Source organism: Neoarius graeffei, chromosome 13 (assembly GCF_027579695.1).
Source record: "Neoarius graeffei isolate fNeoGra1 chromosome 13, fNeoGra1.pri, whole genome shotgun sequence".
Taxonomy (NCBI): domain Eukaryota; kingdom Metazoa; phylum Chordata; class Actinopteri; order Siluriformes; family Ariidae; genus Neoarius; species Neoarius graeffei.
The window spans coordinates 32,955,527-32,980,586 of NC_083581.1; the positions used below are offsets into that span (position 1 = coordinate 32,955,527).

At 43.1% G+C, this 25,060-nt stretch overlaps 1 protein-coding gene across 2 annotated transcripts in view; it reads right to left on the reverse strand.

Annotated features, from left to right (window-relative positions):
• Nucleotides 1-2,534: 2,534 nt before the first annotated feature.
• spryd3 (SPRY domain containing 3) overlaps nt 2,535-25,060 on the reverse strand; it is a 128,644-nt gene continuing 106,118 nt past the window's right edge. For both annotated transcript variants that reach the window (XM_060936778.1, XM_060936777.1), the window contains 4 exons: nt 18,621-18,678; nt 12,539-12,646; nt 10,734-10,870; nt 2,535-4,782 (listed from right to left, as the gene is read on the reverse strand). In XM_060936778.1, the coding sequence (XP_060792761.1) occupies nt 4,648-4,782; nt 10,734-10,870; nt 12,539-12,646; nt 18,621-18,678 (438 nt within the window). In that variant the 3' untranslated portion in view covers nt 2,535-4,647. The remainder of the gene's footprint in view (nt 4,783-10,733; nt 10,871-12,538; nt 12,647-18,620; nt 18,679-25,060) is intronic.

The window sequence follows — 25,060 nt, forward strand, 5'->3', positions numbered from 1 at the left end:
GAATGCCCCTTGACTGCATGCTATTTATAAACTGAAATGCCATTCTCTGTCCATTCACTCCTTTCATTCATTCATTCATTTCCTGAAGTGATTCTTCTTTGTTACTTGCTGTGGCATCAGTACAGCCGGTGAGATATATTATATATAACTGTACATTATATACAAGCTTTTTAAAAAATATATATATAATATATAGCTACATATGATCTATGCATCTTAGAGGAAATCAGCTTCGTACAACTCTCGTTAGTCACTTGATTTAAGAGTTTGGTTTCGTTCTATTCCGAGTTGGTGACTTAATCTGGCCACTTGAACTCAAAATAAAAAATGTACGGATGAAAAATAGTAATCTATATCCAGATAACGATCTCGATTATTTAAATGAATAAAATGACCTCCGTTGGCAGAATCTTCAGGCGATGGGAAAGAAACCGATTGAAATTTCGCTCGTCAAATGCAACGTCAATTGGATGTAAATGTAATTCTTACGGTTAGACTGATATACTGATCGAAAAATAAGAAAGGTATAATCTGATCGAAGCGGGATTATATATATTGCTGTCGACTGGCTTGATCGTCGCATTCTCAAGCTCTCCTTCTCCACCTTAACAAGAAGCTTTCTGAACGTTATGTTTAAAACGAACGAAACCAAGACGACTGAGAATTCATCAGCAGTCAGCGCGACAGATCGAGATCCTTTAATACACTGCTCATTTTTCAGTGACAAGTCCTTCAGTTGGGGTGTCGAACCACTCTCCTCCTGTGTACACGCCTCTGTTCCTGAAGGTAAAGATGATGATGATTGGCTTGGAGGTACAGTATTGTGTAATTTAGATCCTGTTGAGATTGTACTAATTCAGGGAATCTCAGGTGGGGTTTACATTAGACCGTATCAGCGGATCATCAGATTAACGTTTTTAAAAACGATTAGCGTGCACACAGCAACGCCAATACACGGATACGCTAATCACATGACTAATTCGGCACGTAAGTTGAAATGTGTCAGTGCGGCTCATCGCTTCCTCCTCAGCGGCTGCGCTCCAAATCACTCCGCCCTGAACAGCGAGTGCCCTCTGGAGGGTGCGCACTCCGGCCCTGCGCAGCTCACAGAGCGCGCGAGTGTAGTGCACGAGCAGTGATTCGGGACTGAGCCGCTGTGCGCACATCACTTACCACTTGCAAGTGGAAGGATGGCAAGCCTAAAGACCATCATAACTACACAATGGGCAGTATTTGCATCAGTATTTGCAGTATTTTCATACTTTTATACTCTTTAATGAAAGGTGATACAAGGCGGAAGTCCGCGCCGTTTTTCAGCAGTCACGTCACATGACCAACGCCAGCGAATCAGGAAGGTGGATGCCACAGTGACGTTGTCCAATGACGACGCCAGCTAGAGCTCAGCACAGCGTATCCGCGTATTCTCAATGTTTACACAGCACCGGATCAGACACGATCTGGATTGAATACGTGGACCCTGGCGGATTCCCGTTTCCCGGCGTTTCCAGGCGGTTTAATGTAAACGGACAGTGCATCCGCGAAGAAAACGAGACAGATACGGTCTAATGTAAACTTGGCCTCAGTTTCTGTCTGAAGACGCTCTGGGACGTATTTAGCAACATTTTAAAGAATGAAATAATATAAAAATTATTACCAGGGGTGGACTAGTTAGTAGTTAGGGCACTGAGGATAATGTCAAGTTTGTTTGTTTTTCCCCCCCTAGCTTCACAGTGGACAAGCAGACTCGAAGCTGGCACTTTTTCTTCTCTTGTTCAACAAGCAGAGAAAGAAAATCCTGGTTGAAAAAAAAAAAAAAAGATTTGGTATTTATATTTATAATAAATATACTTCATGACGCACCTTGACGATGTAAGCACTATAGCAGGTGTTGAACTGCACCACCTGCTGCACTATATACATCGGCTTTCGCTAGGTGACTTAAAGTGCCATTCCACCATTGGATGTATTCTTTGGCATAAAATACAATATATTTTATGACAACATGACTAGACAGAGAAATCTTTTAGCTTCAAAATGATATATCAGACATTAATTTTTTGACAACGACAAGTATATTAATTTTGCGACCAAAAAGTCACCTACCCTTTTAATTTCCGCGCGGTAGTGAAACGTGATGTCATCGGCAGGTTCCCCTTCTTGTGTACCACGTCACGTGTGACGTGGCACAGATTATCAGCAATGGCGGATAGAACGCGATTGTCAGCTTCGGAAAAGAAGCGAAGGAAAATAGCAAGTGATGCCCAAAGGAGACGGTCGATGGTGAATATCGGCACAGCAATCGACAAGTGGAAATCGCGTTCTATCCGCCATTGCTGATAATCTGTGCCACGTCACACGTGACGTGGTACACAAGAAGGGGAACCTGCCGATGACATCACGTTTCACTACCGCGCGGAAATTAAAAGGGTAGGTGACTTTGGTCGCAAAATTAATATACTTGTCGTTGTCAAAAAATTAATGTTTGATATATCATTTTGAAGCTAAAAGATTTCTCTGTCTAGTCATGTTGTCATAAAATATATTGTATTTTATGCCAAAAAATACATCCAATGGTGGAATGGCACTTTAATCACCGCGCATGAATAACCTACAACCTTTTAACCCTTTCATTCACACTAGAAAGCAACCGGTGATCGACTGTTTTCTATAAAACGTACCGGACACAGAGCTACGGTTTCAGTGACGACGGCAAATCGACAAAGTGACGCGGCTGAAAACTGAATTGACATTTTCTCTATTCTATGTAAACTAGATGCGATGTACGAGTTTAAATTATTCCTGCCTCACAAGTTCCATCGTTCCAACCTGCCATCACTAACCTTTTACTGGTTATATGACCTCTCAGGTCTCAAATACGCATTTCAGAGCAAAACCAACCTCGAAATGAAGTGATGGTTGGTGCCTCTGGTGAGTGCGAGGAGCTAACAGAGGTAGCTTGCTAAGTCAATGGAAACCGACTCGGATTAGTGAATAATTAGCATGTGTGTGTAACTAGCTAGCTTTAGAAGCGATATATTTAGAGCAATTACAGTTTCTCATCAGAGCAAAAAACAAACAGTGCACGCCCACAACAAGTGATGCGAGTGACTTGTTTCTTGCTAAGGTGAAAGGAGGGTTTCTGTTGCCCCTTTTCCACCAAAGCAGTTCCAGGGCTGGTTCGGGGCCAGTGCTTAGTTTGGAACCGGGTTTTCTGTTTCCACTGACAAAGAACTGGCTCTGGGGCCAGAAAAACCGGTTCCAGGCTAGCACCAACTCTCTGCTGGGCCAGAGGAAAGAACCGCTTAAGTCAGCGGGGGGGCGGAGTTGTTAAGACCAACAACAATAACAAGACCGCGAAAGGTCGCCATTTTTAAGCGTCGAGAAGCAGCAGCTGTACAAACGCGAAGTCATCCATTATTATTATTATTGTTGTTGCTGCTGCTTCTTCCGTGTTGTTTTTGCTTCGATATTCGCGCCAAGGTTTATGCAAACGTAGTGATGTAACTGACATATACAACGACGCGGCTTCCCTTAGCACCGCGAGCTATGGAAAAGCAAACTGGTTCTCAGCTGGCTCGCAAGTTGAATGAGTTGTGAACCAGCACCAGCCCCGAATCAGCCCTGGAACTGATTTGGTGGAAAAGAGGCATGTGCAACTCCGCACCTCACAGGTAACGTTTTGGAAAAAACGTCCCGGCTAATAGCCGAACCATTAGCCAACAACTTGCGGACTTTTTGTCAAGGGCACCGATATGACGTCATTCCCTACGCAGGGAATTTTATACTCATTTGTGTCTAAAATTAATGCACTCTAACTAACCAACTAGCTTGGCACTTTTTCGCCTAGTCAATTCAAATTGGTACTAGACAGCACTCAAGATATTTTACTTCCTGGACGGGTTATAGAGTTTATGATCTATAAATTTGTCCACCCCTGATTTCAACACTAAGTACTTTATTCATTATTCTTTTCTCTTTTTTTGGGAACAGATCTATATTTAGGATTCCGACATCCAATACTGGCCTCAAATAACATTGTCATTATTTATTTTTTTTATTACTTCTCAAAGATATAATGTTTATATAATATAATATCTAATTATTGACAAAAATGTGTCATAAAATATAGCTGGACTTGCAGCTAAGAGAAAAGCCCTTTAGTGCAGATTGTGAATAGCTGCTATTTAATACATAATAATGTAACCGTCTGAGTAGCCCTTAAGTGATTTCTTACCACACACACACACACGCACACACACACCTCAACTCTGAATACAGCCGTTCAACATGGTTACATATGGAACCGTCGACAAAACCGTATAAAGAGAATACAGCTCGACCCCTGAAGGACAGAAAGACCTAAAGACAGTAAGGTATGCGTCGTTATTCCAGCACGAGTGAAAATCATACACTGCTGTTTTTGGTTCCATGGCAATTAATATGAAGAAAAACAAACAAACAAACAAACTTTCAGCTATTATTTCCACAGTGTGCACCCATGAATAATAATAATAAAAAAAAAATCAAAACACACCCAATCAATCAGTTAGCAGACTTAAATATTCCCTGATTCCCTTTTTAACTGTCGATCTTGCTACGAGCTCACAGTTGAACCGCTGACGCGGGATTGGCTGTAGCCTCCGTCCATCAGCCGCTGAGAGGGTGGAGATCCACCTTCACCTTCTCACCGCTGCTCAGCATGCCAACGGTGGGGTAGAATCCTCCAGCCGGCACCACCACCTCCCTCCTCCCAATGATCTTCCCGTTGCGGGTGAAGAACACCTAGGGGGCGACAGCGAGTTACATTTCTGCAGCCATGGTACGTGAGACACAGGCTCATACACCAGCTGCTTCTCATAGCACACAAAGCTTAGTTAGAAATGCCATGGACTTTTGAGGAATTAGAAGTACGCAATATTTGGCTCCGATAGCTATCGGGATTTTTCGCTTTTATTTACAAAAGGCTTGAGGACAATAAAAGTGAAAGATTTATTATTACAGGCACGCTGCACACTAACAAGTCCACGTCCTAAACTAACATCATTTACTAAATATGTTCAGTTGTAAAAAAAAAAAATTCAGCAAGGAGCAACAACATGCAGCAGTGAACACAAATATTGCAAAAGTGTGGCAAAGTGCACGTTAACCCTCACTGATTTGTGGGGGCAAAGCCAAAATTCTTTGTGGTTACATCAGTACTGAAATCCCCTGTGATTAACGCTGCTCAGCTTTACTTTCACAACCAGGCAAACCCGAACAAAAAAAAGAGCTGGTCTTTCCTAGAAGACAACACTGCTGACTTAAAACATGCACAGCGTCTAATTTAAAATAAATAAATTAAAAAAAATTTTTTTTAATTCCATTTTATATGGTGGCACGGTGGTGTAGTGGTTAGCGCTGTCGCCTCACAGCAAGGAGGTCCGGGTTCGAGCCCCGTGGCCGGCGAGGGCCTTTCTGTGCGGAGTTTGCATGTTCTCCCCGTGTCCGCGTGGGTTTCCTCCGGGTGCTCCGGTTTCCCCCACAGTCCAAAGACATGCAGGTTAGGTTAACTGGTGACTCTAAATTGAGCGTAGGTGTGAATGTGAATGGTTGTCTGTGTCTATGTGTCAGCCCTGTGATGACGTGGCGACTTGTCCAGGGTGTACCCCGCCTTTCACCCGTAGTCAGCTGGGATAGGCTCCAGCTTGCCTGCGACTCTGTAGAACAGGATAAAGCAGCTAGAGGTAATGAGATGATTGATATATATATATATATATATATACACACACACACACACACAACACCATTCAAAAGTTTGGGGTCACCCAGACAATTTAGTGTTTTCCATGAAAAGTCACACTTTTATTTACCACCATAAGTTGTAAAATGAATAGAAAATATAGTCAAGACATTTTTCTGGCCATTTTGAGCATTTAATCGACCCCACAAATGTGATGCTCCAGAAACTCAATCTGCTCAAAGGAAGGTCAGTTTTATAGCTTCTCTAAAGAGCTCAACTGTTTTCAGCTGTGCTAACATGATTGTACAAGGGTTTTCTAATCATCCATTAGCCTTCTGAGGCAATGAGCAAACACATTGTACCATTAGAACACTGGAGTGAGAGTTGCTGGAAATGGGCCTCTATACACCTATGCAGATATTGCACCAAAAACCAGACATTTGCAGCTAGAATAGTCATTTACCACATTAGCAATGTATAGAGTGGATTTCTGATTAGTTTAAAGTGATCTTCATTGAAAAGAACAGTGCTTTTCTTTCAAAAATAAGGACATTTCAAAGTGACCCCAAACTTTTGAACGGTAGTGTGTGTGTGTATATATATATATATATATATATATATATATATATATATATATATATATGACATTGATGCAATATTGCAGTTTCGTAACCACTTAATGTTGAAGTTTTCCGTGACAAATTAGGCCGCAGTTGTTGTGGAAAAGAAATATGGCTGATTATGATCTTAACACTAGCGCTACACTTCATGATGAGAGTCCTTGGTCACACTCAGGCACCGAGAGCAAAGAAATACAAGTGACAAATGTACTGAACACACATCCATCTGTGCGGTTGGGTGCAGGGTCCCGATAAGGACAGGAAAAATCCGGCAGCTTTGATTGAAGGATGCCATTTTTAAATTTTTTTGTTTGTTTACAAAAAGCTTTTTGTTACTCATGTGTCCATATAATTTATACTATATATTATCTTATTTTAAAGGAGAACTGAAGGCAAATTTCATTTTATTAAATATAGGAATGCATTTCTGACAGCTATTTTGGTCGCTGCTATAGCAAGTTATGAGTGTTTGAAATCTGCTATGTAATATAATCGGTCCATATGCTAAAAAGCGATGGCCGTAAACGAGATTCGTTGAGACCTGTGCGAGACATCGTAGGACGGAAGTAAAACGTACACTGGAAATCGAAGTGACCGACGTCTGCCAACATTGTCAAAAGACGCGCGCGCCCTCCTTCAAATGCTGATGTAATCAAGCCGGAAGTTTTCCCTGTGTCCGAAATCGCTCCCTACATAGGGCGATATAGTGAGGACGCCATTTTGTAGCGCTGTCTGAAACCTTAGTGAGGATTATTTACAGCCTATATATGGCCCTTTTCCACTACCCTTTTTCAGCTCACTTCAGCTCGCTTCAGCTCACTTCAGCCCGACACGGCTCGCGTTTCGACTACCAAAAACCGGCACGACTCAGCTCGTTTCAGCCCTGCTTAGCCCCTAAAACTCGCACCGTTTTGGAGTGGGGCTGAAGCGAGCCAAACCGTGCTGACTGAGGCTGGGGGCGTGAGCAGACACTCCCCTGTGCACTGATTGGTGAGGAGGCGTGTCCTCACATGCCCACACACGCCCCACGAGCGCGCTGGGATCTGTAAACACCGCAAACCCGGAAGAAGAATAATTACGAATTACGAGAATTTCTGAAGCCTTATGCGCCTCGCCTCATCTATACGCTCTTGCCAGTATCTGTCCGCGTTGTCGGTGACAACAAGCCACAGCACCAAGACCAGCAACACTAACGACTCCATGTCCTCCATGTTTATTGTTTACTCTCCGGGTCGTGAGACTACCGCTTAAAAGCTCACTGAATCAGTGACATACAGAGCATCGTGGACGAGTTCGTGGAGCGCAAGGCTCGTCGTATGCCCTTCAAATAATGCGCGCAGTAGGCTATTGATGTTTTATTATGAGCCATGTACAGTATGTCGCCGAATGTTTTTTTGTTTCTGAGTTACATGTTCGTTTGAAGGACTTAATGTACAAAATAACATGCACCCCGGAGTGTTGAAATTGGTAAACACAGTGCATTCAGTGAGGTTTGCACCGCCCTCCTTTTATTTCTGACTCTTCCTGTCACCGTTGCAACCTCTGAGCGCTCATTCGTATGCCCTTCAAATAATGTGCGCAGTATAGGCTATTGATGTTTTATTATGAGCCATGTACAGTATCCTAATGTTTTTTGTTTCTGAGTTACATGTTCGTTTGAAGGACTTGATGTACTAAATAACATAGTTGCACCCGGTAGTGTTGAAATTGGTAAACACCGCAGTTGCAGACATTTTGTAGCCTAAAATGATGTTATGATAAGCTTTAATAAAGTGCCCGGTCATTTGCCCCGCCCCCGGCCCGGCTCTGACTTGTTCCGCCACTGTCACTGATGTCACTGTTTGCGCTGCTTAACGACATCACCTGACGTCCACCCACTTTCGCTAACTCCACCCAATGTGTCCACCCACTTCCAGCCAGCACGGTTCAGCGCGGTTGTAGTCGAAATGCAACTCCAACAGCCCCGCTCAGCTCGACTCAGCTCGACTCGGCACGGCACGGCTCAGCCGCGTTTGTAGTGGAAAAGCGGCAATAGTGCACTCAAAGTATCCCACAATGCATCAGGAAAAGTAGTGTACAACGATGGTCACTAACCAAAGCAATACATCCTATCATGCATTGCAGTTGCGCTGAAAGAAATCAAAAGTCTCAAATTTGATTTAGTAAAAGGCAGTGGCAAAGAAGAAAGTATTCAGCCTTGATTTAAAGGAACTGAACGATGCAGGTACTTTGTATTGATTAATGTGGGAAATGCGCTCAGTATAATAGGGATTTATCATAAAAATAAATATATGCATGTGTTTTTTTTTTTTTTTTTAAGATATTTTTGGGGCTTTTTTCACCTTTATTGGGTAGGACAGTGTAGAGACAGGAAATGAGTGGGAGGGAGAGAGATCGGGAAATGACCTCGGGTCGGAATCGAACCCGGGTCCCCGGATTTATGGTATGGCGCCTTATCCACCTGAGCCACGACGCCCCCTATGCATGTGTTTATTACTTTGAAAACCCACCAGCCGACTGATCTGGCCGTTTTAATTGTCCGAAAGCTTTTTTTTTTTCCCCATTTAACCAATGGTTCAGAGTCGTATGGAATAATCTCCATCACTGATGAAGCCGGCAAATCTCGAAATTAATCTAAATTGGAATGATCTGGCCGCTGTGTAAACAGTTTTCAAATGGCGGCGCTGACACTTCATGTTTGAAGTCTCGCACAAGTCTCGTAAAGATCGCGTGGATAAGCGACGCCTGCCGTGGACCAAACGAACTACAGTCAACATGGCTAAAAACCGAAAAGGCTGATAAGTGTAATATAATATGCCAATACACGTCATGATACAAGGTTAATAAAACCAAAAACGTAATTGAATAGCACATTAATTAAGAAATAAAGCAAGTTTAAAAAAGACTTCAGTTCCCCTTTAACATTTTAGAAGGGAGGTGCCTTGCACGGGACTCTAGGTCCTGTTCACGCCTACCCTTTTGGACCTTCCTTTTTTCATGGTTTTGTTGTATTCGTATGTGTTGTAAATTTGTAGTTTTGTTGTTTGAAGGCCAATAAAGCCATCCATCCAGCCATTATCCATAACCGTTTATCCTGTGCAGGGTTGCGGGCAAGCTGGAGCCTATCCCAGCTGACTACGGGTGAGAGGCGGGGTACACCCTGGACAAGTCACCAGGTTATCGCACAGCTGACACGGAGACAAACAACCATTCACACTCACATTTATGGTCAATTTAGAGCCTCCAATTAGCCTAACCTGCATACCTTTGGACTGTGAACATGCAAACTCCACACGGAAAGGCCCTCGCTGGCCACGGGGCTCGAACCCGGACCTTCTTGCTGTGAGGCGACAGTGCTAACCACGACACCACCGTGCCGCCCAAGGCCAATAAAGCTGTATATATATTCTCATCTCATCTGATTATCTCTAGCCGCTTTATCCTGTTCTACAGGGTCGCAGGCAAGCTGGAGCCTATCCCAGCTGACTACGGGCGAAAGGCGGGGTACACCCTGGACAAGTCGCCAGGTCATCACAGGGCTGACACATAGACACAGACAACCATTCACACTCACATTCACACCTACGGTCAATTTAGAGTCACCAGTTAGCCTAACCTGCATGTCTTTGGACTGTGGGGGAAACCGGAGCACCCAGAGGAAACCCACGCGGACACGGGGAGAACATGCAAACTCCGCACAGAAAGGCCCTTGCCGGCCACGGGGCTCGAATCCGGACCTTCTTGCTGTGAGGCGACAGCGCTAACCACTACACCACCGTGCCGCCCTGTATATATATATATTATTAAAAAAAAAAAGAAAAAAAGACAAACCCAAGCAACCAACTAAAAACCCACAAAGGAGCCTAAAGATTTGCTTTTGGTTACTGAGGTTAAGGTTAGAGTTACTTGGAGGTAAGTAAGACAAGCATGTGTACGAGATGATTATTCTATCACATTAGATCTAAAAATGGGAAAAAACAAACCAACATCCGAGACGAACCTGAAGTTCAAACACAAATCTGATACGTCTTTGTTGGACGGTTGTATCAAATTCCAGAAACTGATCCCTCATGTCAAACTGATGTAATTATGATAATTACATCAATCATCATTCATCTTCATTAACTGGTTTATCCTGATCAGGGTTGCTCTGATTTTGGAGCTCATCCTGGGATCGTACTCTGAATGGGATGACGGTCCGCTACAAAGCTCCATGAAGACACATGGGGCGGGTTAGAAGAGCCAATCCACCTACTCGCATGTGATGCTCCGCATAGACAATAACCCGGGGAGTGTAGAGCGTGCCTTCTTCATTGAGGAGAACGTAAATATAGAATTATTAGACTATGAACATTTTACACTGGAAATAAGGTGGAAATGTCAGGGTCGCTCACCATAACCTTCCTGCCTTCCTGCGCTTGCTCTGCGTCGTCTCCTTCGTCCTCCTCGTCCTCATCGTTCAGGTACAGGACGTTCTGGACGCGGTTTTGCTTGGGATTCTCGGCTAGGTCCTCTCCATCATCAACCTCATCTAATGGAATAAATACAGACCCCCCCAAAAAAAAAAAAAAACTTTCATACTAGTAACAGGAAGACTGATTTCAAATTGCTATCAGTAAGGAATAAAACACTCCGGAGCACGCTGCTTTAGGGAAATAATCAACAACGCTTACTAACGCAAAGATGATCTTCCAAAAGTAGAAGCGTTTTATTCCTCTTATTCCACAGCAAGTTGCCAACAATTACACTTTTTTTTTTTTACTGCATAAAGATGACGACGACGACGTGCCTTTTATCCATTTATAGTCGTGCATAACATTGTGGAATGTCTGTGAAACAAGTCGGCTCCCGTTATCGTTTACGTTAGCAGCTATAAACAGACGGACCTTCACCCGCACCTCATCTTTTCCTCTCTTGAAGATAAGAAGTCAGTTGATGAGATTATGCTTCTACACTGATGTTCTTTTATAGAAGAAGAGGAACAGGCAGACCTGTATATGTAAAGTTTACTTAAAAGCAACTGCTGGCTTTATGACTTTATTTAAAAAAAAAAAAATTATTGTGAAATGGTTCCCACAGCGAAGCTTTGGCAGGTTTATTCTGAATATTGGACAAGGTTGATTTTAATCTGATGACGTCTTTTTGGCTAGCTTGATTTTGATCAATTTTGAACTCCAAGAAAACAGACAGTGCTTGGTAAATGGGAGGATATTTTGTGATAGTTTGGTTCTGATGTGACCATCAATGAACGAAAAGGGCCAGTTAGCTTCATCTCTTTATCGTAACGGAGTGGACAAATCAGTAACCTAAGACCCCGTCCACACGTAGCCGGGTATCTGCTAAATCGAAGATATTTTTCTACGTTTTGGCCTGTCATCCACATGAAAACACATCAAAAACGAATATTTAAAAAAAACTCCGGGCAAAGTGAAGATTTTTGAAAACTCCGTGTACAGTATGCCTTTTCGTGTAGACAGAGATAACCGGAGTTTTGCGTTTTAGAACGTCACAATCTGCGCCAAAAAAAAAAAAATGACAACAAATCTGCCCTGACGTCAAACGTGCGACCTTTGTTTACTGCAGAAGCCAGATTAAGCATGGACAAAGAGTAATGGATCGGAGTAGTGCCTTGAAAGCGTTAATTATTGTGCAGGTGCTATTTACATGTTTAATTTCTGATGTGATTAGGGGGTAGGATTTGGGGAAATAATGCCATCTACAGGTTTGGAATGCTTATGAATGTGATTGAAAACGCAGATGTTCGGTTATGTGTGGAAGGGATTTTTTTTTGAAGACGAGGTGGTGTGGATAAAACATTTTTATAAACGGAGGGGGGGAAAATGTTCGGTTTTAAAAATACCCGGCTACGTGTGTACATGGCATGAGAATTCAAGACAAGATTTCATGACCAAGCAAAAATAAAAAGCAGCGTAACATATATATATAACATTAGAACTTGCTATCAATGACCTTGAGGTTAAACATTGGAAAAAAACAAATTTGTTTGCGTCCCTAATAGCGCACGTAACTACTTTGCTCCGCTTTACCGCGTTTTGTTAGCTCCCTTTTTCAGCCGACTGGAGCGTTTACTTGTCTGGTAATGAATTTATGATTTGTCCGCTGCTGTCTTAGCTTACCCAATTATCCTTCAGCTTCACAACGTCTTTCTGAACTGCAAGATCCTTGTACAAGGTCTCACCTTCATAATCACGAGGGAACATGATCCCACAGCCCATGATGTCCCCTTCAAAACACCGTGGACCAAATGGATCTCCAACTCCACTGCCATGGAAGATCTTCCCATCATCTGTCGGAAACAACGCACCCAAATCATTCTAGGAATTAGCAACAATAGCAAATCTTGTAAGAGACATGGTCTTCAAAATAATACAAAACACAAGTTTACACTTGTGAAAAAGATGCTGATGTTTCTAGTCTTTGAAACTCAACAGGACTTGTCATCCAACATTTGTCTTTCGTAGTCTAAACGTCTCTGGAAAAAGGCAAGCATGAATAATTTCTTTGCACAGCTACTACTTGGCATGGACTCGATCTAGGCCTACAAGTATAATTCAATGGTAATGACAAAGACAGATTACACCGAGTGTCAAGCGGCTATAAATTTCGCTTTACGCACCACTACCAGCAGGGGAGAACAACTAGCCTATTTATTCTGAAGGAGACAGAACTGTACAGATTGCACAGACACGGCAGGCTCAAGCGGCCTCAAGGCTACAGGCTTCCCGGGCATATACGTTTATGGCATTTGGCAGACACGCCTGTGTAGAGCAACTTGCACAACAGTCTACAAGGAAAACGAGACCCTTTACTAGTGCAGATTGGCCAAAGTCTTAAGATATCTACAAGCTGTAGCACGTCCAGGAACTATGCTCAAATCAGGGCTTCATAAATTTCCGTTCAACTGGTAAAGGTTCACTCCACCACCCGGATGCCAGCTTTTCTAATATCGTGATCGGTGGAGGGGTCAATTTACAGTCCTGGATTTGACCACTACCATCAGGTAAGGGGGGTGACTGGTGGATTCTTGGCTTTGTTGACGAGCATCAGGATTTTAGCCAGTAACCAGTGGAGGGGATGCAGCAGAGCACCGACATGAGAGAACTTCGGAAGACTGAAGACAAGCCAGACGGCTGATTCGGGATCAGTTACAAGGGTCTAAAATGGCATGTGCAGGAAGACCAACCAGCAGCTAGTCTTAGCCAGCAACCATCAAGTCTCATGACGTGACTTTACAGGCGTTTAGCAGATGCTCTTATCCAGAGCGACGTACAAGAAGACCCTGACATACCCAAAGCAGTTGGGGGTGCCTTTTAAGGGCACTTTAGCCATTCCTGCGAGTCCAGGGAATCAAACCGGTGACCTTTTTGGTCCCGAAGCCGCTTCTCTAACCTTTAGGCCACGGCTTCCAAGGAAGTCTCCTTGGAAAAAGGTGGTCTAATACTCCTGAATCTGTACACGAAACGCCTGCATAACCAAGACCGATATCTGATCAAATGTTATATGCCAAAGACGTGTGTATTTTTGGAAGAAGAGATCAGAGAAGATAAAGGAATACAAAGCAACTCTGTCTTGCGATTCAGCGCAAGAAAAGTGCAAGGTTTTGACATGTCATATATAACTTATGTTAAAAGATATGCATTTCAGTGCCTTGAGGCTTGCGATGCTTATAAAAGCTGTCGTAACCCAACTCTAGAATAAGCCGTGAAAAGGCTTTATGGTGAAAATGCCAAAGCAAAGCAGAATCCACACCTGCTTCTTTTAAGATGACCTGCTGTAACCCTAAAGAACTACATCCTTGTATTGCTAGAACATTCCACTCATGCTCTAGTCTTAATGATCCCATAACGTCTCTTGATGCAAAAACAGGCCAAGACAGAGAAGAGCTTTCTTTTCTTTTCATCTAAACGTCTTCTTCACAGCAAAACAAATGATGGCAAGACAGAGACTACAACATGAAGTAAAAAAGAAAAAACACATTGAAAAGGTAGAATGCAGACAAAAAAAAAAAAAAAAAAAACCAATGCACTGTGTAGCTTGGTAAATATTTGTCAAGTTGTCATGGGACCCGTTCCTGGCTCAGGATCCTGCTTAAACAATCTCTATCTGAATATGGGAGGGTGATGGAGACAGTGTATCATTAAGACTCAAATGCGGGCCCCTGTCACAACACTATACCACAAACAAAGAAAACACTGCAACCAGTGTGGAAGAAGATGGCTAAAAATAGATAGGGGACATGGGTGCGTTGTCTCGGCCTGCTGGAGCACTTTGAGGACTTTTGGCACCTCAGCTGACAGGAAACAACACACGAAGCAAAGATGCTTTTCCTTGTGCTTCAGAACTTTTCTCAGAGCCCTGTCTGGAAAAGATGACAGGCGATATCTCCAGTGGGAAACTGCGGCTTCCGCAAAACAACTTCAGTTCGAGGACCAGATATGTACACAGTGGTGCTTGAAAGTTTGTGAACCCTTTAGAATTGTCTATATTTCTGCATAAATATGACCTAAAACATCATCAGATTTTCACACAAGTCCTAAAAGTAGATAAAGAGAACCCAGTTAAACAAATGAGACAAAAATATTATACTTGGTCATTTATTTATTGAGGAAAATGATCCAATATTACATATTTGTGAGTGGCAAAAGTATTTGAACCTTTGCTTTCAGTATCTGGTGTGACCCCCTTATGCAGCAATAACTGCGACTAAACATTTGCGGTAACTGTTGATCAGTCCTGCACACCGGCTTGGAGGAATTTTAGCCCATTCCTCCGTACAGAACAGCTTCAACTCTGGGATGTTGGTGGGTTTCCTCACATGAACTGCTCGCTTCAGGTCCTTCCACAACATTTCCATTGGATTAAGGTCAGGACTTTGACTTGGCCATTCCAAAACATTAACTTTATTCTTCTTTAACCATTCTTTGGTAGAACGACTTGTGTGCTTAGGGTTGTTGTCTTGCTGCATGACCCACCTTCTCTTGAGATTCAGTTCATGGACAGATGTCCTGACATTTTCCTTTAGAATTCGCTGGTATAATTCAGAATTCATTGTTCCATCAATGATGGCAAGCCGTCCTGCCCCAGATGCAGCAAAACAGGCCCAAACCATGATACTACCACCACCATGTTTCACAGATGGGATAAGGTTCTTATGCTGGAATGCAGTGTTTTCCTTTCTCCAAACATAACGCTTCTCATTTAAACCAAAAAGTTCTATTTTGGTCTCATCCGTCCACAAAACATTTTTCCAACAGCCTTCTGGCTTGTCCACGTGATCTTTAGCAAACTGCAGACGAGCAGCAATGTTCTTTTTGGAGAGCAGTGGCTTTCTCCTTGCAACCCTGCCATGCACACCATTGTTGTTCAGTGTTCTCGTGATGGTGGACTCGTGAACATTAACATTAGCCAATGTGAGAGGGGCCTTCAGTTGCTTAGAAATTACCCTGGGGTCCTTTGTGACCTCGCCGACTATTACACGCCTTGCTCTTGGAGTGATTTTTGTTGGTCGACCACTGCTGGGGAGGGTAACAATGGTCTTGAATTTCCTCCATTTGTACACGATCTGTCTGACTGTGGATTGGTGGAGTCCAAACTCTTCAGAGATGGTTTTATAACCTTTTCCAGCCTGATGAGCATCAACAACGCTTTTTCTGATACACTTCCACAAACATGTGTTGTGAAGATCAGACTTTGATAGATCCCTGTTCTTTAAATAAAACAGGGTGCCCACTCACACCTGATTGTCATCCCATTGATTGAAAACACCTGACTCTAATTTCACCTTCAAATTAACTGCTAATCCTAGAGGTTCACACACTTTTGCCACTCACAGATATGTAATATTGGATCAATTCCCTCAATAAATAAATGACCAAGTATAATATTTTTGTCTCATTTGTTTAACTGGGTGAAAATCTGATGTTGTTTTAGGTCATATTTATGCAGAAATATAGAAAATTCTACAAGGTTCGTACACTTTCAAGCACCACGGTAGGTGCCATCAACGGATTCCTCAAATCAAGTCCAAGAATGTTACTGTATTTGTCTCAGCACAACAGTTTAAAATGTACAACATCCTGCCAACAATCTGGCAAATGACCCACCTGAAAAAAAAATCACGCAAAATATTAAACCAGACAGAGAAATATTACCCTTTGCATCAAGTTTATGCTCCCACTGGTTGCGGAAAATCGCAACGGTCCAACCCAAACAGCCTTGTGCAATGGGCAGAAGACATTCAAGGTGTGTTGCTTTCTGAACAGACAGAAAAACAGCTGGGATCAAAGCAAAGTGAGGGTCCTGTGTCTAGGACCACACCTGGCACGAGCAATCAGGTGTATTTACTCAAAAGGCCGATGAATCACAGATGGGGGCTTCATATAGATTGCGGTGTCTTAATGACCCATGACCCCTTCACCTGGCCCACTGCGGAGGTCTTGCCAAAGCTTATTCAGGAGACGTGCACCATAAACATGGCACTCCTTTAGGTCTTGATAACAAACAGCAGTGGCCTGATGGGTGAGATAAGCAGAGAGGTTTTCTTCATAGCGGAGAGAAGAATAATAGTGGAAGTGCAGGGTTGATGCGATAAGCCAAGTGCAGGCATGATGGGAAATTTACATTACAGCATGGCTGGAATTTTGTTAGTTAAATATCAATAAAACCCGAAAGTGCACAATCGAGCAGTGTAAGAAACGTCGCCGTTATGGTCCTGCTATGGTCCGTTTTGGAGTGGCGAAGGACCGCGAGTGTTGCGATACGCAAGGAATGCTTGAAACGTGTCAACCACACCTCTTGTTTTAAAAAAGAAAAAATGATAAGTCCTGTGCTGCCCTGCTGAGTGACCGAGTCCTCCAACTACTGCTAGCAAAACTCCTCAACTCATCACGGCGGCTTGGTAGCGTCAGGTCAGAAGCTAATCACCTGAGGCTAATCGGCTCAGTGTAAAGTCGTAGTAGCGTGACGGAGGTACTGACGACGAGGCTAACTGTACAAAGCTGCTTGGCTCCGTTTGCTATGCTGTAGATGCCTCTCTCAGACCGAAGTCTGCAGAGTCAGATAGAGTTCCGAGTCTTAAGAAGCTCCAGTTCATCGATAATCGCACTCCATTTCGTATCTTCATATCCTGAAGCCCATTATCAGAGCTCGGGCCCTCACTGAGCTGCACGAGCGGAGCGCACAGATCCCGAGATACACAGACGCGTCCCTACTGCTGCTGCTCCTGGCTACGCTCAGGAAGCCCTCGAGAAAAATTCCTTGTGCTCCACGGACAAGCAGAGGCAAAGAGAGAAACGAGCACGCGATAGAACGGATTTACAGCTTTAGATGAAGATGCGTAGAAATACAGGATGAGGTTGGCCCTCGAAACGTGATCTTTGGATCATCATCATCATCGATGGAGTGTTCACAAGATCAAATCAGCTGTCTGACTCGGAACGGTACACGATTGTCTTTAGAGAGAAAGTGAAAAAGATGAGCAGAAAGGAAGAGTGCAAGAGAGAGAGACAGACAGAGAACCAATACATACAAACGTACAAAGACGCGCACACAAATTACAGACTCGCGCACTCGCACACAAAAATAACAAGCATCAACAGATGCGCACACAGAAAAACAAACCCACACACACCTTCAGACAAAGACACACCTACAACCAAAGACACTGATACAGAGACAGAGACGTGCACATAGATGCTTGAACTCTGAGACAAAAGACATGCACTTTTAATTCTTAAATTCTGAACAGGCCTGGACAGAGCTGCTACACAGGAACAAACACAGACAGAAGTCAGAAAACGTGGAAAGCAAACAGCGGTTAAAAAGAAATGATCTCTGAGAACGCGGCGTCTCCCTCACGGCCCACTGACTCTCACAGTTACTGGATCTGAACTCACAATGTTCCGGTCACTAGCACAGAACCTTAATCACAGACAGATTAAATGATATGTGGGTGCAGTGCACGAACACATATCTCTCTCTGTCTCTCACACACACACACACGGGTAAAAATACTAACATGTCTAAAATACACAAGCTGTCTTTGCACTTGGAACACAGGAAGCTGTTTATTGCATCTAATAAACAGATTTGTACATCATGGACGAGTCAGGAGTTGTGTTTAATCTAGGTAACTGGAGGAAAATTGGGTTCCGTGTAAACACTTGAACGTTGCGTGAGATTGACCAGACTGCTTTACCCACGGTAGTAAAAGTACCCGCTGTTCTTTTCTGTTTTTTAAAGGAACGGTGTGTGAGACTCACCTGCGTGATACGCCACTGAGCCTCGGCTCCAGCCTGGATGTCTGTTCTTAGGATAGTCCTGGAGAAAAGCAAACAAACTAATTAATTAATTAAAAAAAAAAATAGGTTGTGTGCAATATATGACCATTGCATCTCTAGTTACACAAAGGAGATGAGTATTTGGACACTTTTGCTTTTGTTATTTAACACGCTGAAGATCTTTAACATCCTGCTCAGTGCAACTTGTTCAATAATGCGCAGGGGAAAAGGTTCATAAAACTACAGCTAATCATCTCCGGACAGGTACGCCAGACAAGACTTCAGAACGAACTCCAAGCCTGGAGGTAAAGAAGGTAAGAGAGAAACCAGCAGTCGCTGGAAAAGAGCTGCAGGACGACCTGAAAGCAGCTACAACCCCGATTCCAAAAAAGTTGGGACAAAGTACAAATTGTAAATAAAAATGGAATGCAATAATTTACAAATCTCAAAAACTGATATTGTATTCATAATAGAACATAGACAACATATCAAATGTCGAAAGTGAGACATTTTGAAATTTCATGCCAAATATTGGCTCATTTGAAATTTCATGACAGCAACACATCTCAAAAAAGTTGGGACAGGGGCAATAAGAGGCTGGAAAAGTTAAAGGTACAAAAAAGGAACAGCTAGAGGACCAAATTGCAACTCATTAGGTCAATTGGCAATAGGTCATTAACATGACTGGGTATAAAAAGAGCATCTTGGAGTGGCAGCGGCTCTCAGAAGTAAAGAGGATCACCAATCCCCCTAATTCTGCACCGACAAATAGTGGAGCAATATCAGAAAGGAGTTCGACAGTGTAAAATTGCAAAGAGTTTGAACATATCATCTACAGTGCATAATATCATCAAAAGATTCAGAGAATCTGGAAGAATCTCTGCGTTAGGGTCAAGGCCGAAAAACCATACTGGTTGCCCGTGATCTCCGGGCCCTTAGACGGCACTGCATCGCATACAGGCATGCTTCTGTATTGGAAATCACAAAATGGGCTCAGGAATATTTCCAGAGAACATTATCTGTGAACACAATTCACCGTGCCATCCGCCGTTGCCAGCTAAAACTCTATAGTTCAAAGAAGAAGCCGTATCTAAATATGATCCAGAAGCGCAGACGTCTTCTCTGGGCCAAGGCTCATTTAAAATGGACTGTGGCAAAGTGGAAAACTGTTCTGTGGTCAGACGAATCAAAATTTGAAGTTCTTTATGGAAATCAGGGACGCCGTGTCATTCGGACTAAAGAGGAGAAGGACGACCCAAGTTGTTATCAGCGCTCAGTTCAGAAGCCTGCATCTCTGATGGTATGGGGTTGCATTAGTGCGTGTGGCATGGGCAGCTTACACATCTGGAAAGACACCATCAATGCTGAAAGGTATATCCAGGTTCTAGAGCAACATATGCTCCCATCCAGACGGCGTCTCTTTCAGGGAAGACCTTGCATTTTCCAACATGACAATGCCAAACCACATACTGCATCAATTACAGCATCATGGCTGCGTAGAAGAAGGGTCCGGGTACTGAACTGGCCAACCTGCAGTCCAGATCTTTCACCCATAGAAAACATTTGGCGCATCATAAAACGGAAGATACGACAAAAAAAGACAGTTGAGCAACTAGAATCCTACATTAGACAAGAATGGGTTAACATTCCTATCCCTAAACTTGAGCAACTTGTCTCCTCAGTCCCCAGACATTTACAGACTGTTGTAAAGAGAAAAGGGGATGTCTCACAGTGGGAAACATGGCCTTGTCCCAACTTTTTTGAGATGTGGTGTTGTCATGAAATTTAAAATCACCTAATTTTTCTGTTTAAATGATACATTTTCTCAGTTTAAACATTTGATATGTCATCTATGTTCTATTCTGAATAAAATATGGAATTTTGAAACTTCCACATCATTGCATTCCGTTTTTATTTACAATTTGTACTTTGCCCCAACTTTTTTGGAATCAGGGTTGTAGTAGAGTAGCCAATCAGAGCACGCGATTGCTCATATCCAGTGTATGTGAATAGAATAACTGCATTTATACAAATCAGACCTTTTTTTTTAGGGGGGGGGGGTCCTTGGCACTGATTGAGCTCGTCATGTTTGGGTTGGGTTTTACGTTTGGACTTCCGGGCAAGTAGAACATCGGACCAAGCTTCCATTTGCCCGTTATGCTAGGTAATGGATTTATGATTTGTCCACCGCTGATTGCTTTCATACAAGAGCACAGGATGCATTTTGAGTATACAACAGTCTCAGGCGAGCAGGAAACACTCAAAGCAGCCAAATGATTTTTTTTTTGATAAGATCAGACAGAGAATGAGTCAGAGTTAACGATCGGAAATGTGTTTTCACGTTATTTTTTTTCTCTACAACCAAAGCACCTGCACGAGTCCTCCACAACTGTTATTCATTCCTGAAATGTTTTGACTCTTCCTAATGGCTCAGTGCACAAATGAGGCGTTCATTGCTTAACGCTGATGTTCTTATCGGGTTCAAGAGATAAAAATAACACATTACCTCTTTTGCCCTCGAGTGCGTAAAATCATTCCGTGGCTCTCACTGACAATACTGAACATGTATATTTCTCAACCAGTTCAAAAGTAATGCGAGGAGCATTTTCTCTTCAAACTATATCTTGCATTTCAAAATATTAAACATGACTTCATTTTCAAACAGGAGGAATAACAGTCTGGTTGGCTGTTCGCGCCGAAAAACAAAAGCTTGTTTGGTCATTCGCTGTTTTCCAACAAAGATCATATTAATAAGAAAGCTGACGTAGAATTAGTGTAAAGTTGGTGGAAATGCTGGATTCAGTCTCGGGCCCTGTCCACACGGCAACTGATTCAGGTGAATCTGATAAAATTGTTTATCGTTTTGGCCTGGCGTCCACATGGCACCGGCGTTTTGGGTGCCCCAAAACGAAATCTTTTGAGAACGGGTTCCAGAGTGGAAAAATCTGGCAATGGAGCCATTGCGAAGTCGTCTGGATGAGTAGAACGGAGTTGTTTACGATGACGTCACAACCACATGACTGTCAGTGCTTCACGCCGGGTAGAAGTGTAACGAACTCGATGCAAGTTGTCAACAAATCCTATAACTTGGTTCATGAAACGCGCTTACAAAATATTTTCACTGTGAATATTTATTGTGTAATGGTGCAAAGTGAGAGAGTGAGAGAATAGCCCTTAGGGCAGAGTCTTTAGTCCAAACACTGCGGAAGTACTGAGTATAACCAAACCCGCGCACCGCCCATGCGCTTTCCAAAAACAAAAACAATCCCGCCAGCAAAAATAGGAAAAAAAAAAAAAAAGGAGTGATCTCACCTCTTCAGATGTTGGTTCAAGTCCAACAATACATTCCTCAAAAAGGGCGTAGAAGAACAAATTAATCCATCAACGTGTAGCATTCAATTTATTCCGGACCATTAAAGAATTCTGGAGGATATCAGAATGTTGGCGTACCGGCTTCCATCTACCCCCGTTCATTCCGCTCTCTCTCCATCTACCCCCATTCATTCCTCTTTCCGTGCCTTTCGTTTTACGCTACTGATTAATAATCAAAACTTTATGTGGCTGATGCTACAGAAGAAAGGGTTTATGCGCATGCGTCTACTTCTTCTATTGTTCTAGTGTCTCCGATGAGACTGTCTTACAGCGCATGTAGAGGTGTGGTATGTGTATTGCATCATTTTCAGCAAGCATTGCGTTGCCATATGAACCTGATATTTTACTGATCCGTTGCCCATGTGGACGCGATATTTAAAAAAAAAAAAAAAAAAAATCTCGTTGCCGTTGTGTGGATGTAGCCTCAGAATGCAACGCGGCCGAGTTACAGGGGAGACTTGGCTAGTTAGCAATCGACAAGATGACGACGGTCATGGCATGGACCGTGCTATTAGCATGAAAGTTGAAGGCTTGGAAGATGATCTGCTTGAGCAAAAGTTCGAGAGCCGGATAGACTAAAGGACTAAAGCACCGCTGCATCAGCCTCTTTAGGTAGAGATGAAGCATGGGCTAAATCTCACTGCAGTCAAACGGGATTGTGGGTAATGCAAGAAACTTAACCCAAGTGAAAACAGACCAACATGTCAAAGGAAGAAGTTTAAGCAAACAAAAAAAAAAATTGATGAAATCGAAGATTCCTGATTAATTATAAAGATTTATATGCAAGACCTAAATTTCCTTTAAGTTAAGGAAATGCTAATGCTACTCAGAAAGCGGAAAAAAACGCTTGAAAAGGGGAAGAAGAAAGGAAGAAAAGGAAGGAGAAGAGACCGTGGAATGTGTCTTACACGTTCTTCTTCAGCCAAAGCCTCATTTTCTGCTCTGTAACCATAAAAGCGGCTTTTTTGTAAACTCGTCTCCAGGATTGCGTGGAAACTGTTTTGGTTCAGGTTCATTAAAGTATGTGGCCGACGGCAGCGTTGCGCTGAGAGCTGGATGTCGTTTGATCTGTTTATCTAATTAGGAAAATAGAGGGGATGAGAAAGCAGCGGAGCAAAAGCTGACGGATTTACCGTCTCGGGTTTAAAAAAAAAAAAAAAAAGCCACAGAACCAGTCTTAGCAAGACGGATGATATGCTTAAAGATCCGTCGCCTTATTTTCATCCCACGGTTCCAGTTAAGAACAATCTCAGTGTAAGCATTCCATGGGGCATTAGGATTAGGGCATGATACTGAAAAGAAAAAAGAAGATGATTTGCAAAGAGAGGATTGAGATGACGACACAGCTTTCCATAAACTAGAGAGGGTCTTCTCCAAACTGGTGGTTTAAAAAAAAAAAAAAAGGCTTCAGGCTTCCAAAGAACACGAACAGTCACGCTAGTGTCGCGGATTCAATTCTATTCTGGAGCGAAGGTGCTAATCTGTTATTTGAGCTGTCTACATTTCCACACTGTGGCAAAATCAACAAGTCGCTGAGAGGCTGTTGATGGAGGTTGAAGCCCATCTCCAAACAAACTCAGCACTGAAATAAGCGAGCGATAGGGGCAGGTATAGTACTTGCTCCACAGCCACCGACGTGTTGAGGGATTCCTTTGTGCCAATCTCTCGTCACTGTTGAATTAGAAATATGAAATAGTTTGCTGGGGGAGAATTTCCTGGTCTGCGCTGGCCTTGTGAAAGGATCGAGTACTGTGTTTACGAAGAGCCTCTCAAAATGAAGAAAAAACCCCCCGAACGTCTCTGGTCAGGAAAGCCGGTGCACTAGTACACACTTCTGCCCCTCCACTTAGACTTCTTTCTGCATCCTAGCAACCAGAAATGCTCTGGAGCTACAAAAGAGCCGGGCGGAGGAGTCGGGGCTACTTAAAGTTCAGGATCAGTGCTCTGTTGCTTTATCAGTAAAACAGGAAGGGATTTGTTGGAGTGAGGCCCACAGAAACGAACCCCAAGCAGACAGACTGCCACTCGCAGGTTAAAATCATTAAACGTACGCGTCTTAGGTGAACTGACTCTGGATGAATCGTAGTGCTTTATGGCGAGGAGGTGGAGAAGAACGGAAAAGCAGCGCTACTCGTTTATTTATTTGTAGCTGCCTGGCGAATGAGTAGTTTCAACAACTAGAGACATCTCACATAGGCTGAAGAGTGATCTGGTTGATGGTAGAATGATTCCTATTAAACGGACTAATTAGCGGACACGGATGACAGACAAATCTTTTCAGAATCAGGAGCGTGCAGGGACATGGAAATACTGATGAAACTGAGCAAAAAAAAAAAAAAACAAGATTAAGCACAACAAGCAGTAACCTTAGTTTCCACGAAACCAAAACATGGAACTGGGCAGGAACATGGTGGGATCGCTAATTAAGACGTCATCTGTTCATACCTGCAAGGGCTGTTGGATTGACGAAGAGTGACTGTGAAGCATTGATGAGGCAGCGTGCAGGGCGAGATCACACTGATCTCAAATCTAGCCATCTTTACCGGACATACGAAGAGACTGGCAAACTTCCAGAAGCTCGAAAGAATATCATCGAGTCACTAAACCTTGAGTTCGAGTCCAGTATCGAAGTCCGAGTCGTTAGAGACAATTTCCGAGACGCACTGTTTGACGGCGGCTGTTGCTGCCTTTATGTGAAAGCGTCTCTGCTACCGTGTCGGACTAACGTTCCTGCCCGACTGCCCCGTTTTAGTTAACAGGCTACAGATAAAAAGCTTATTCATCGCTCAGCAAGCCCCGCCCACTATCAACAGGACAAATAACATGAGACAGGGTTAACACTAGCTAGTTCATCGCTCAGCAAGCAAACCCTGCCCACTATCAACAGAGCAATGACCATAGCGTGTCACTTCCTTCTCTGGGTGTGGTCTCGCCAAATGACGATTGAAGTTCGAGGTCGTCCCCGTCGTCTCCTCGATAGTTCTTCTACATATGGAACACATCGCAGTGCATTTTTTCCCACTGCACGAGAAGTCCGTCTAAGCAAAGCG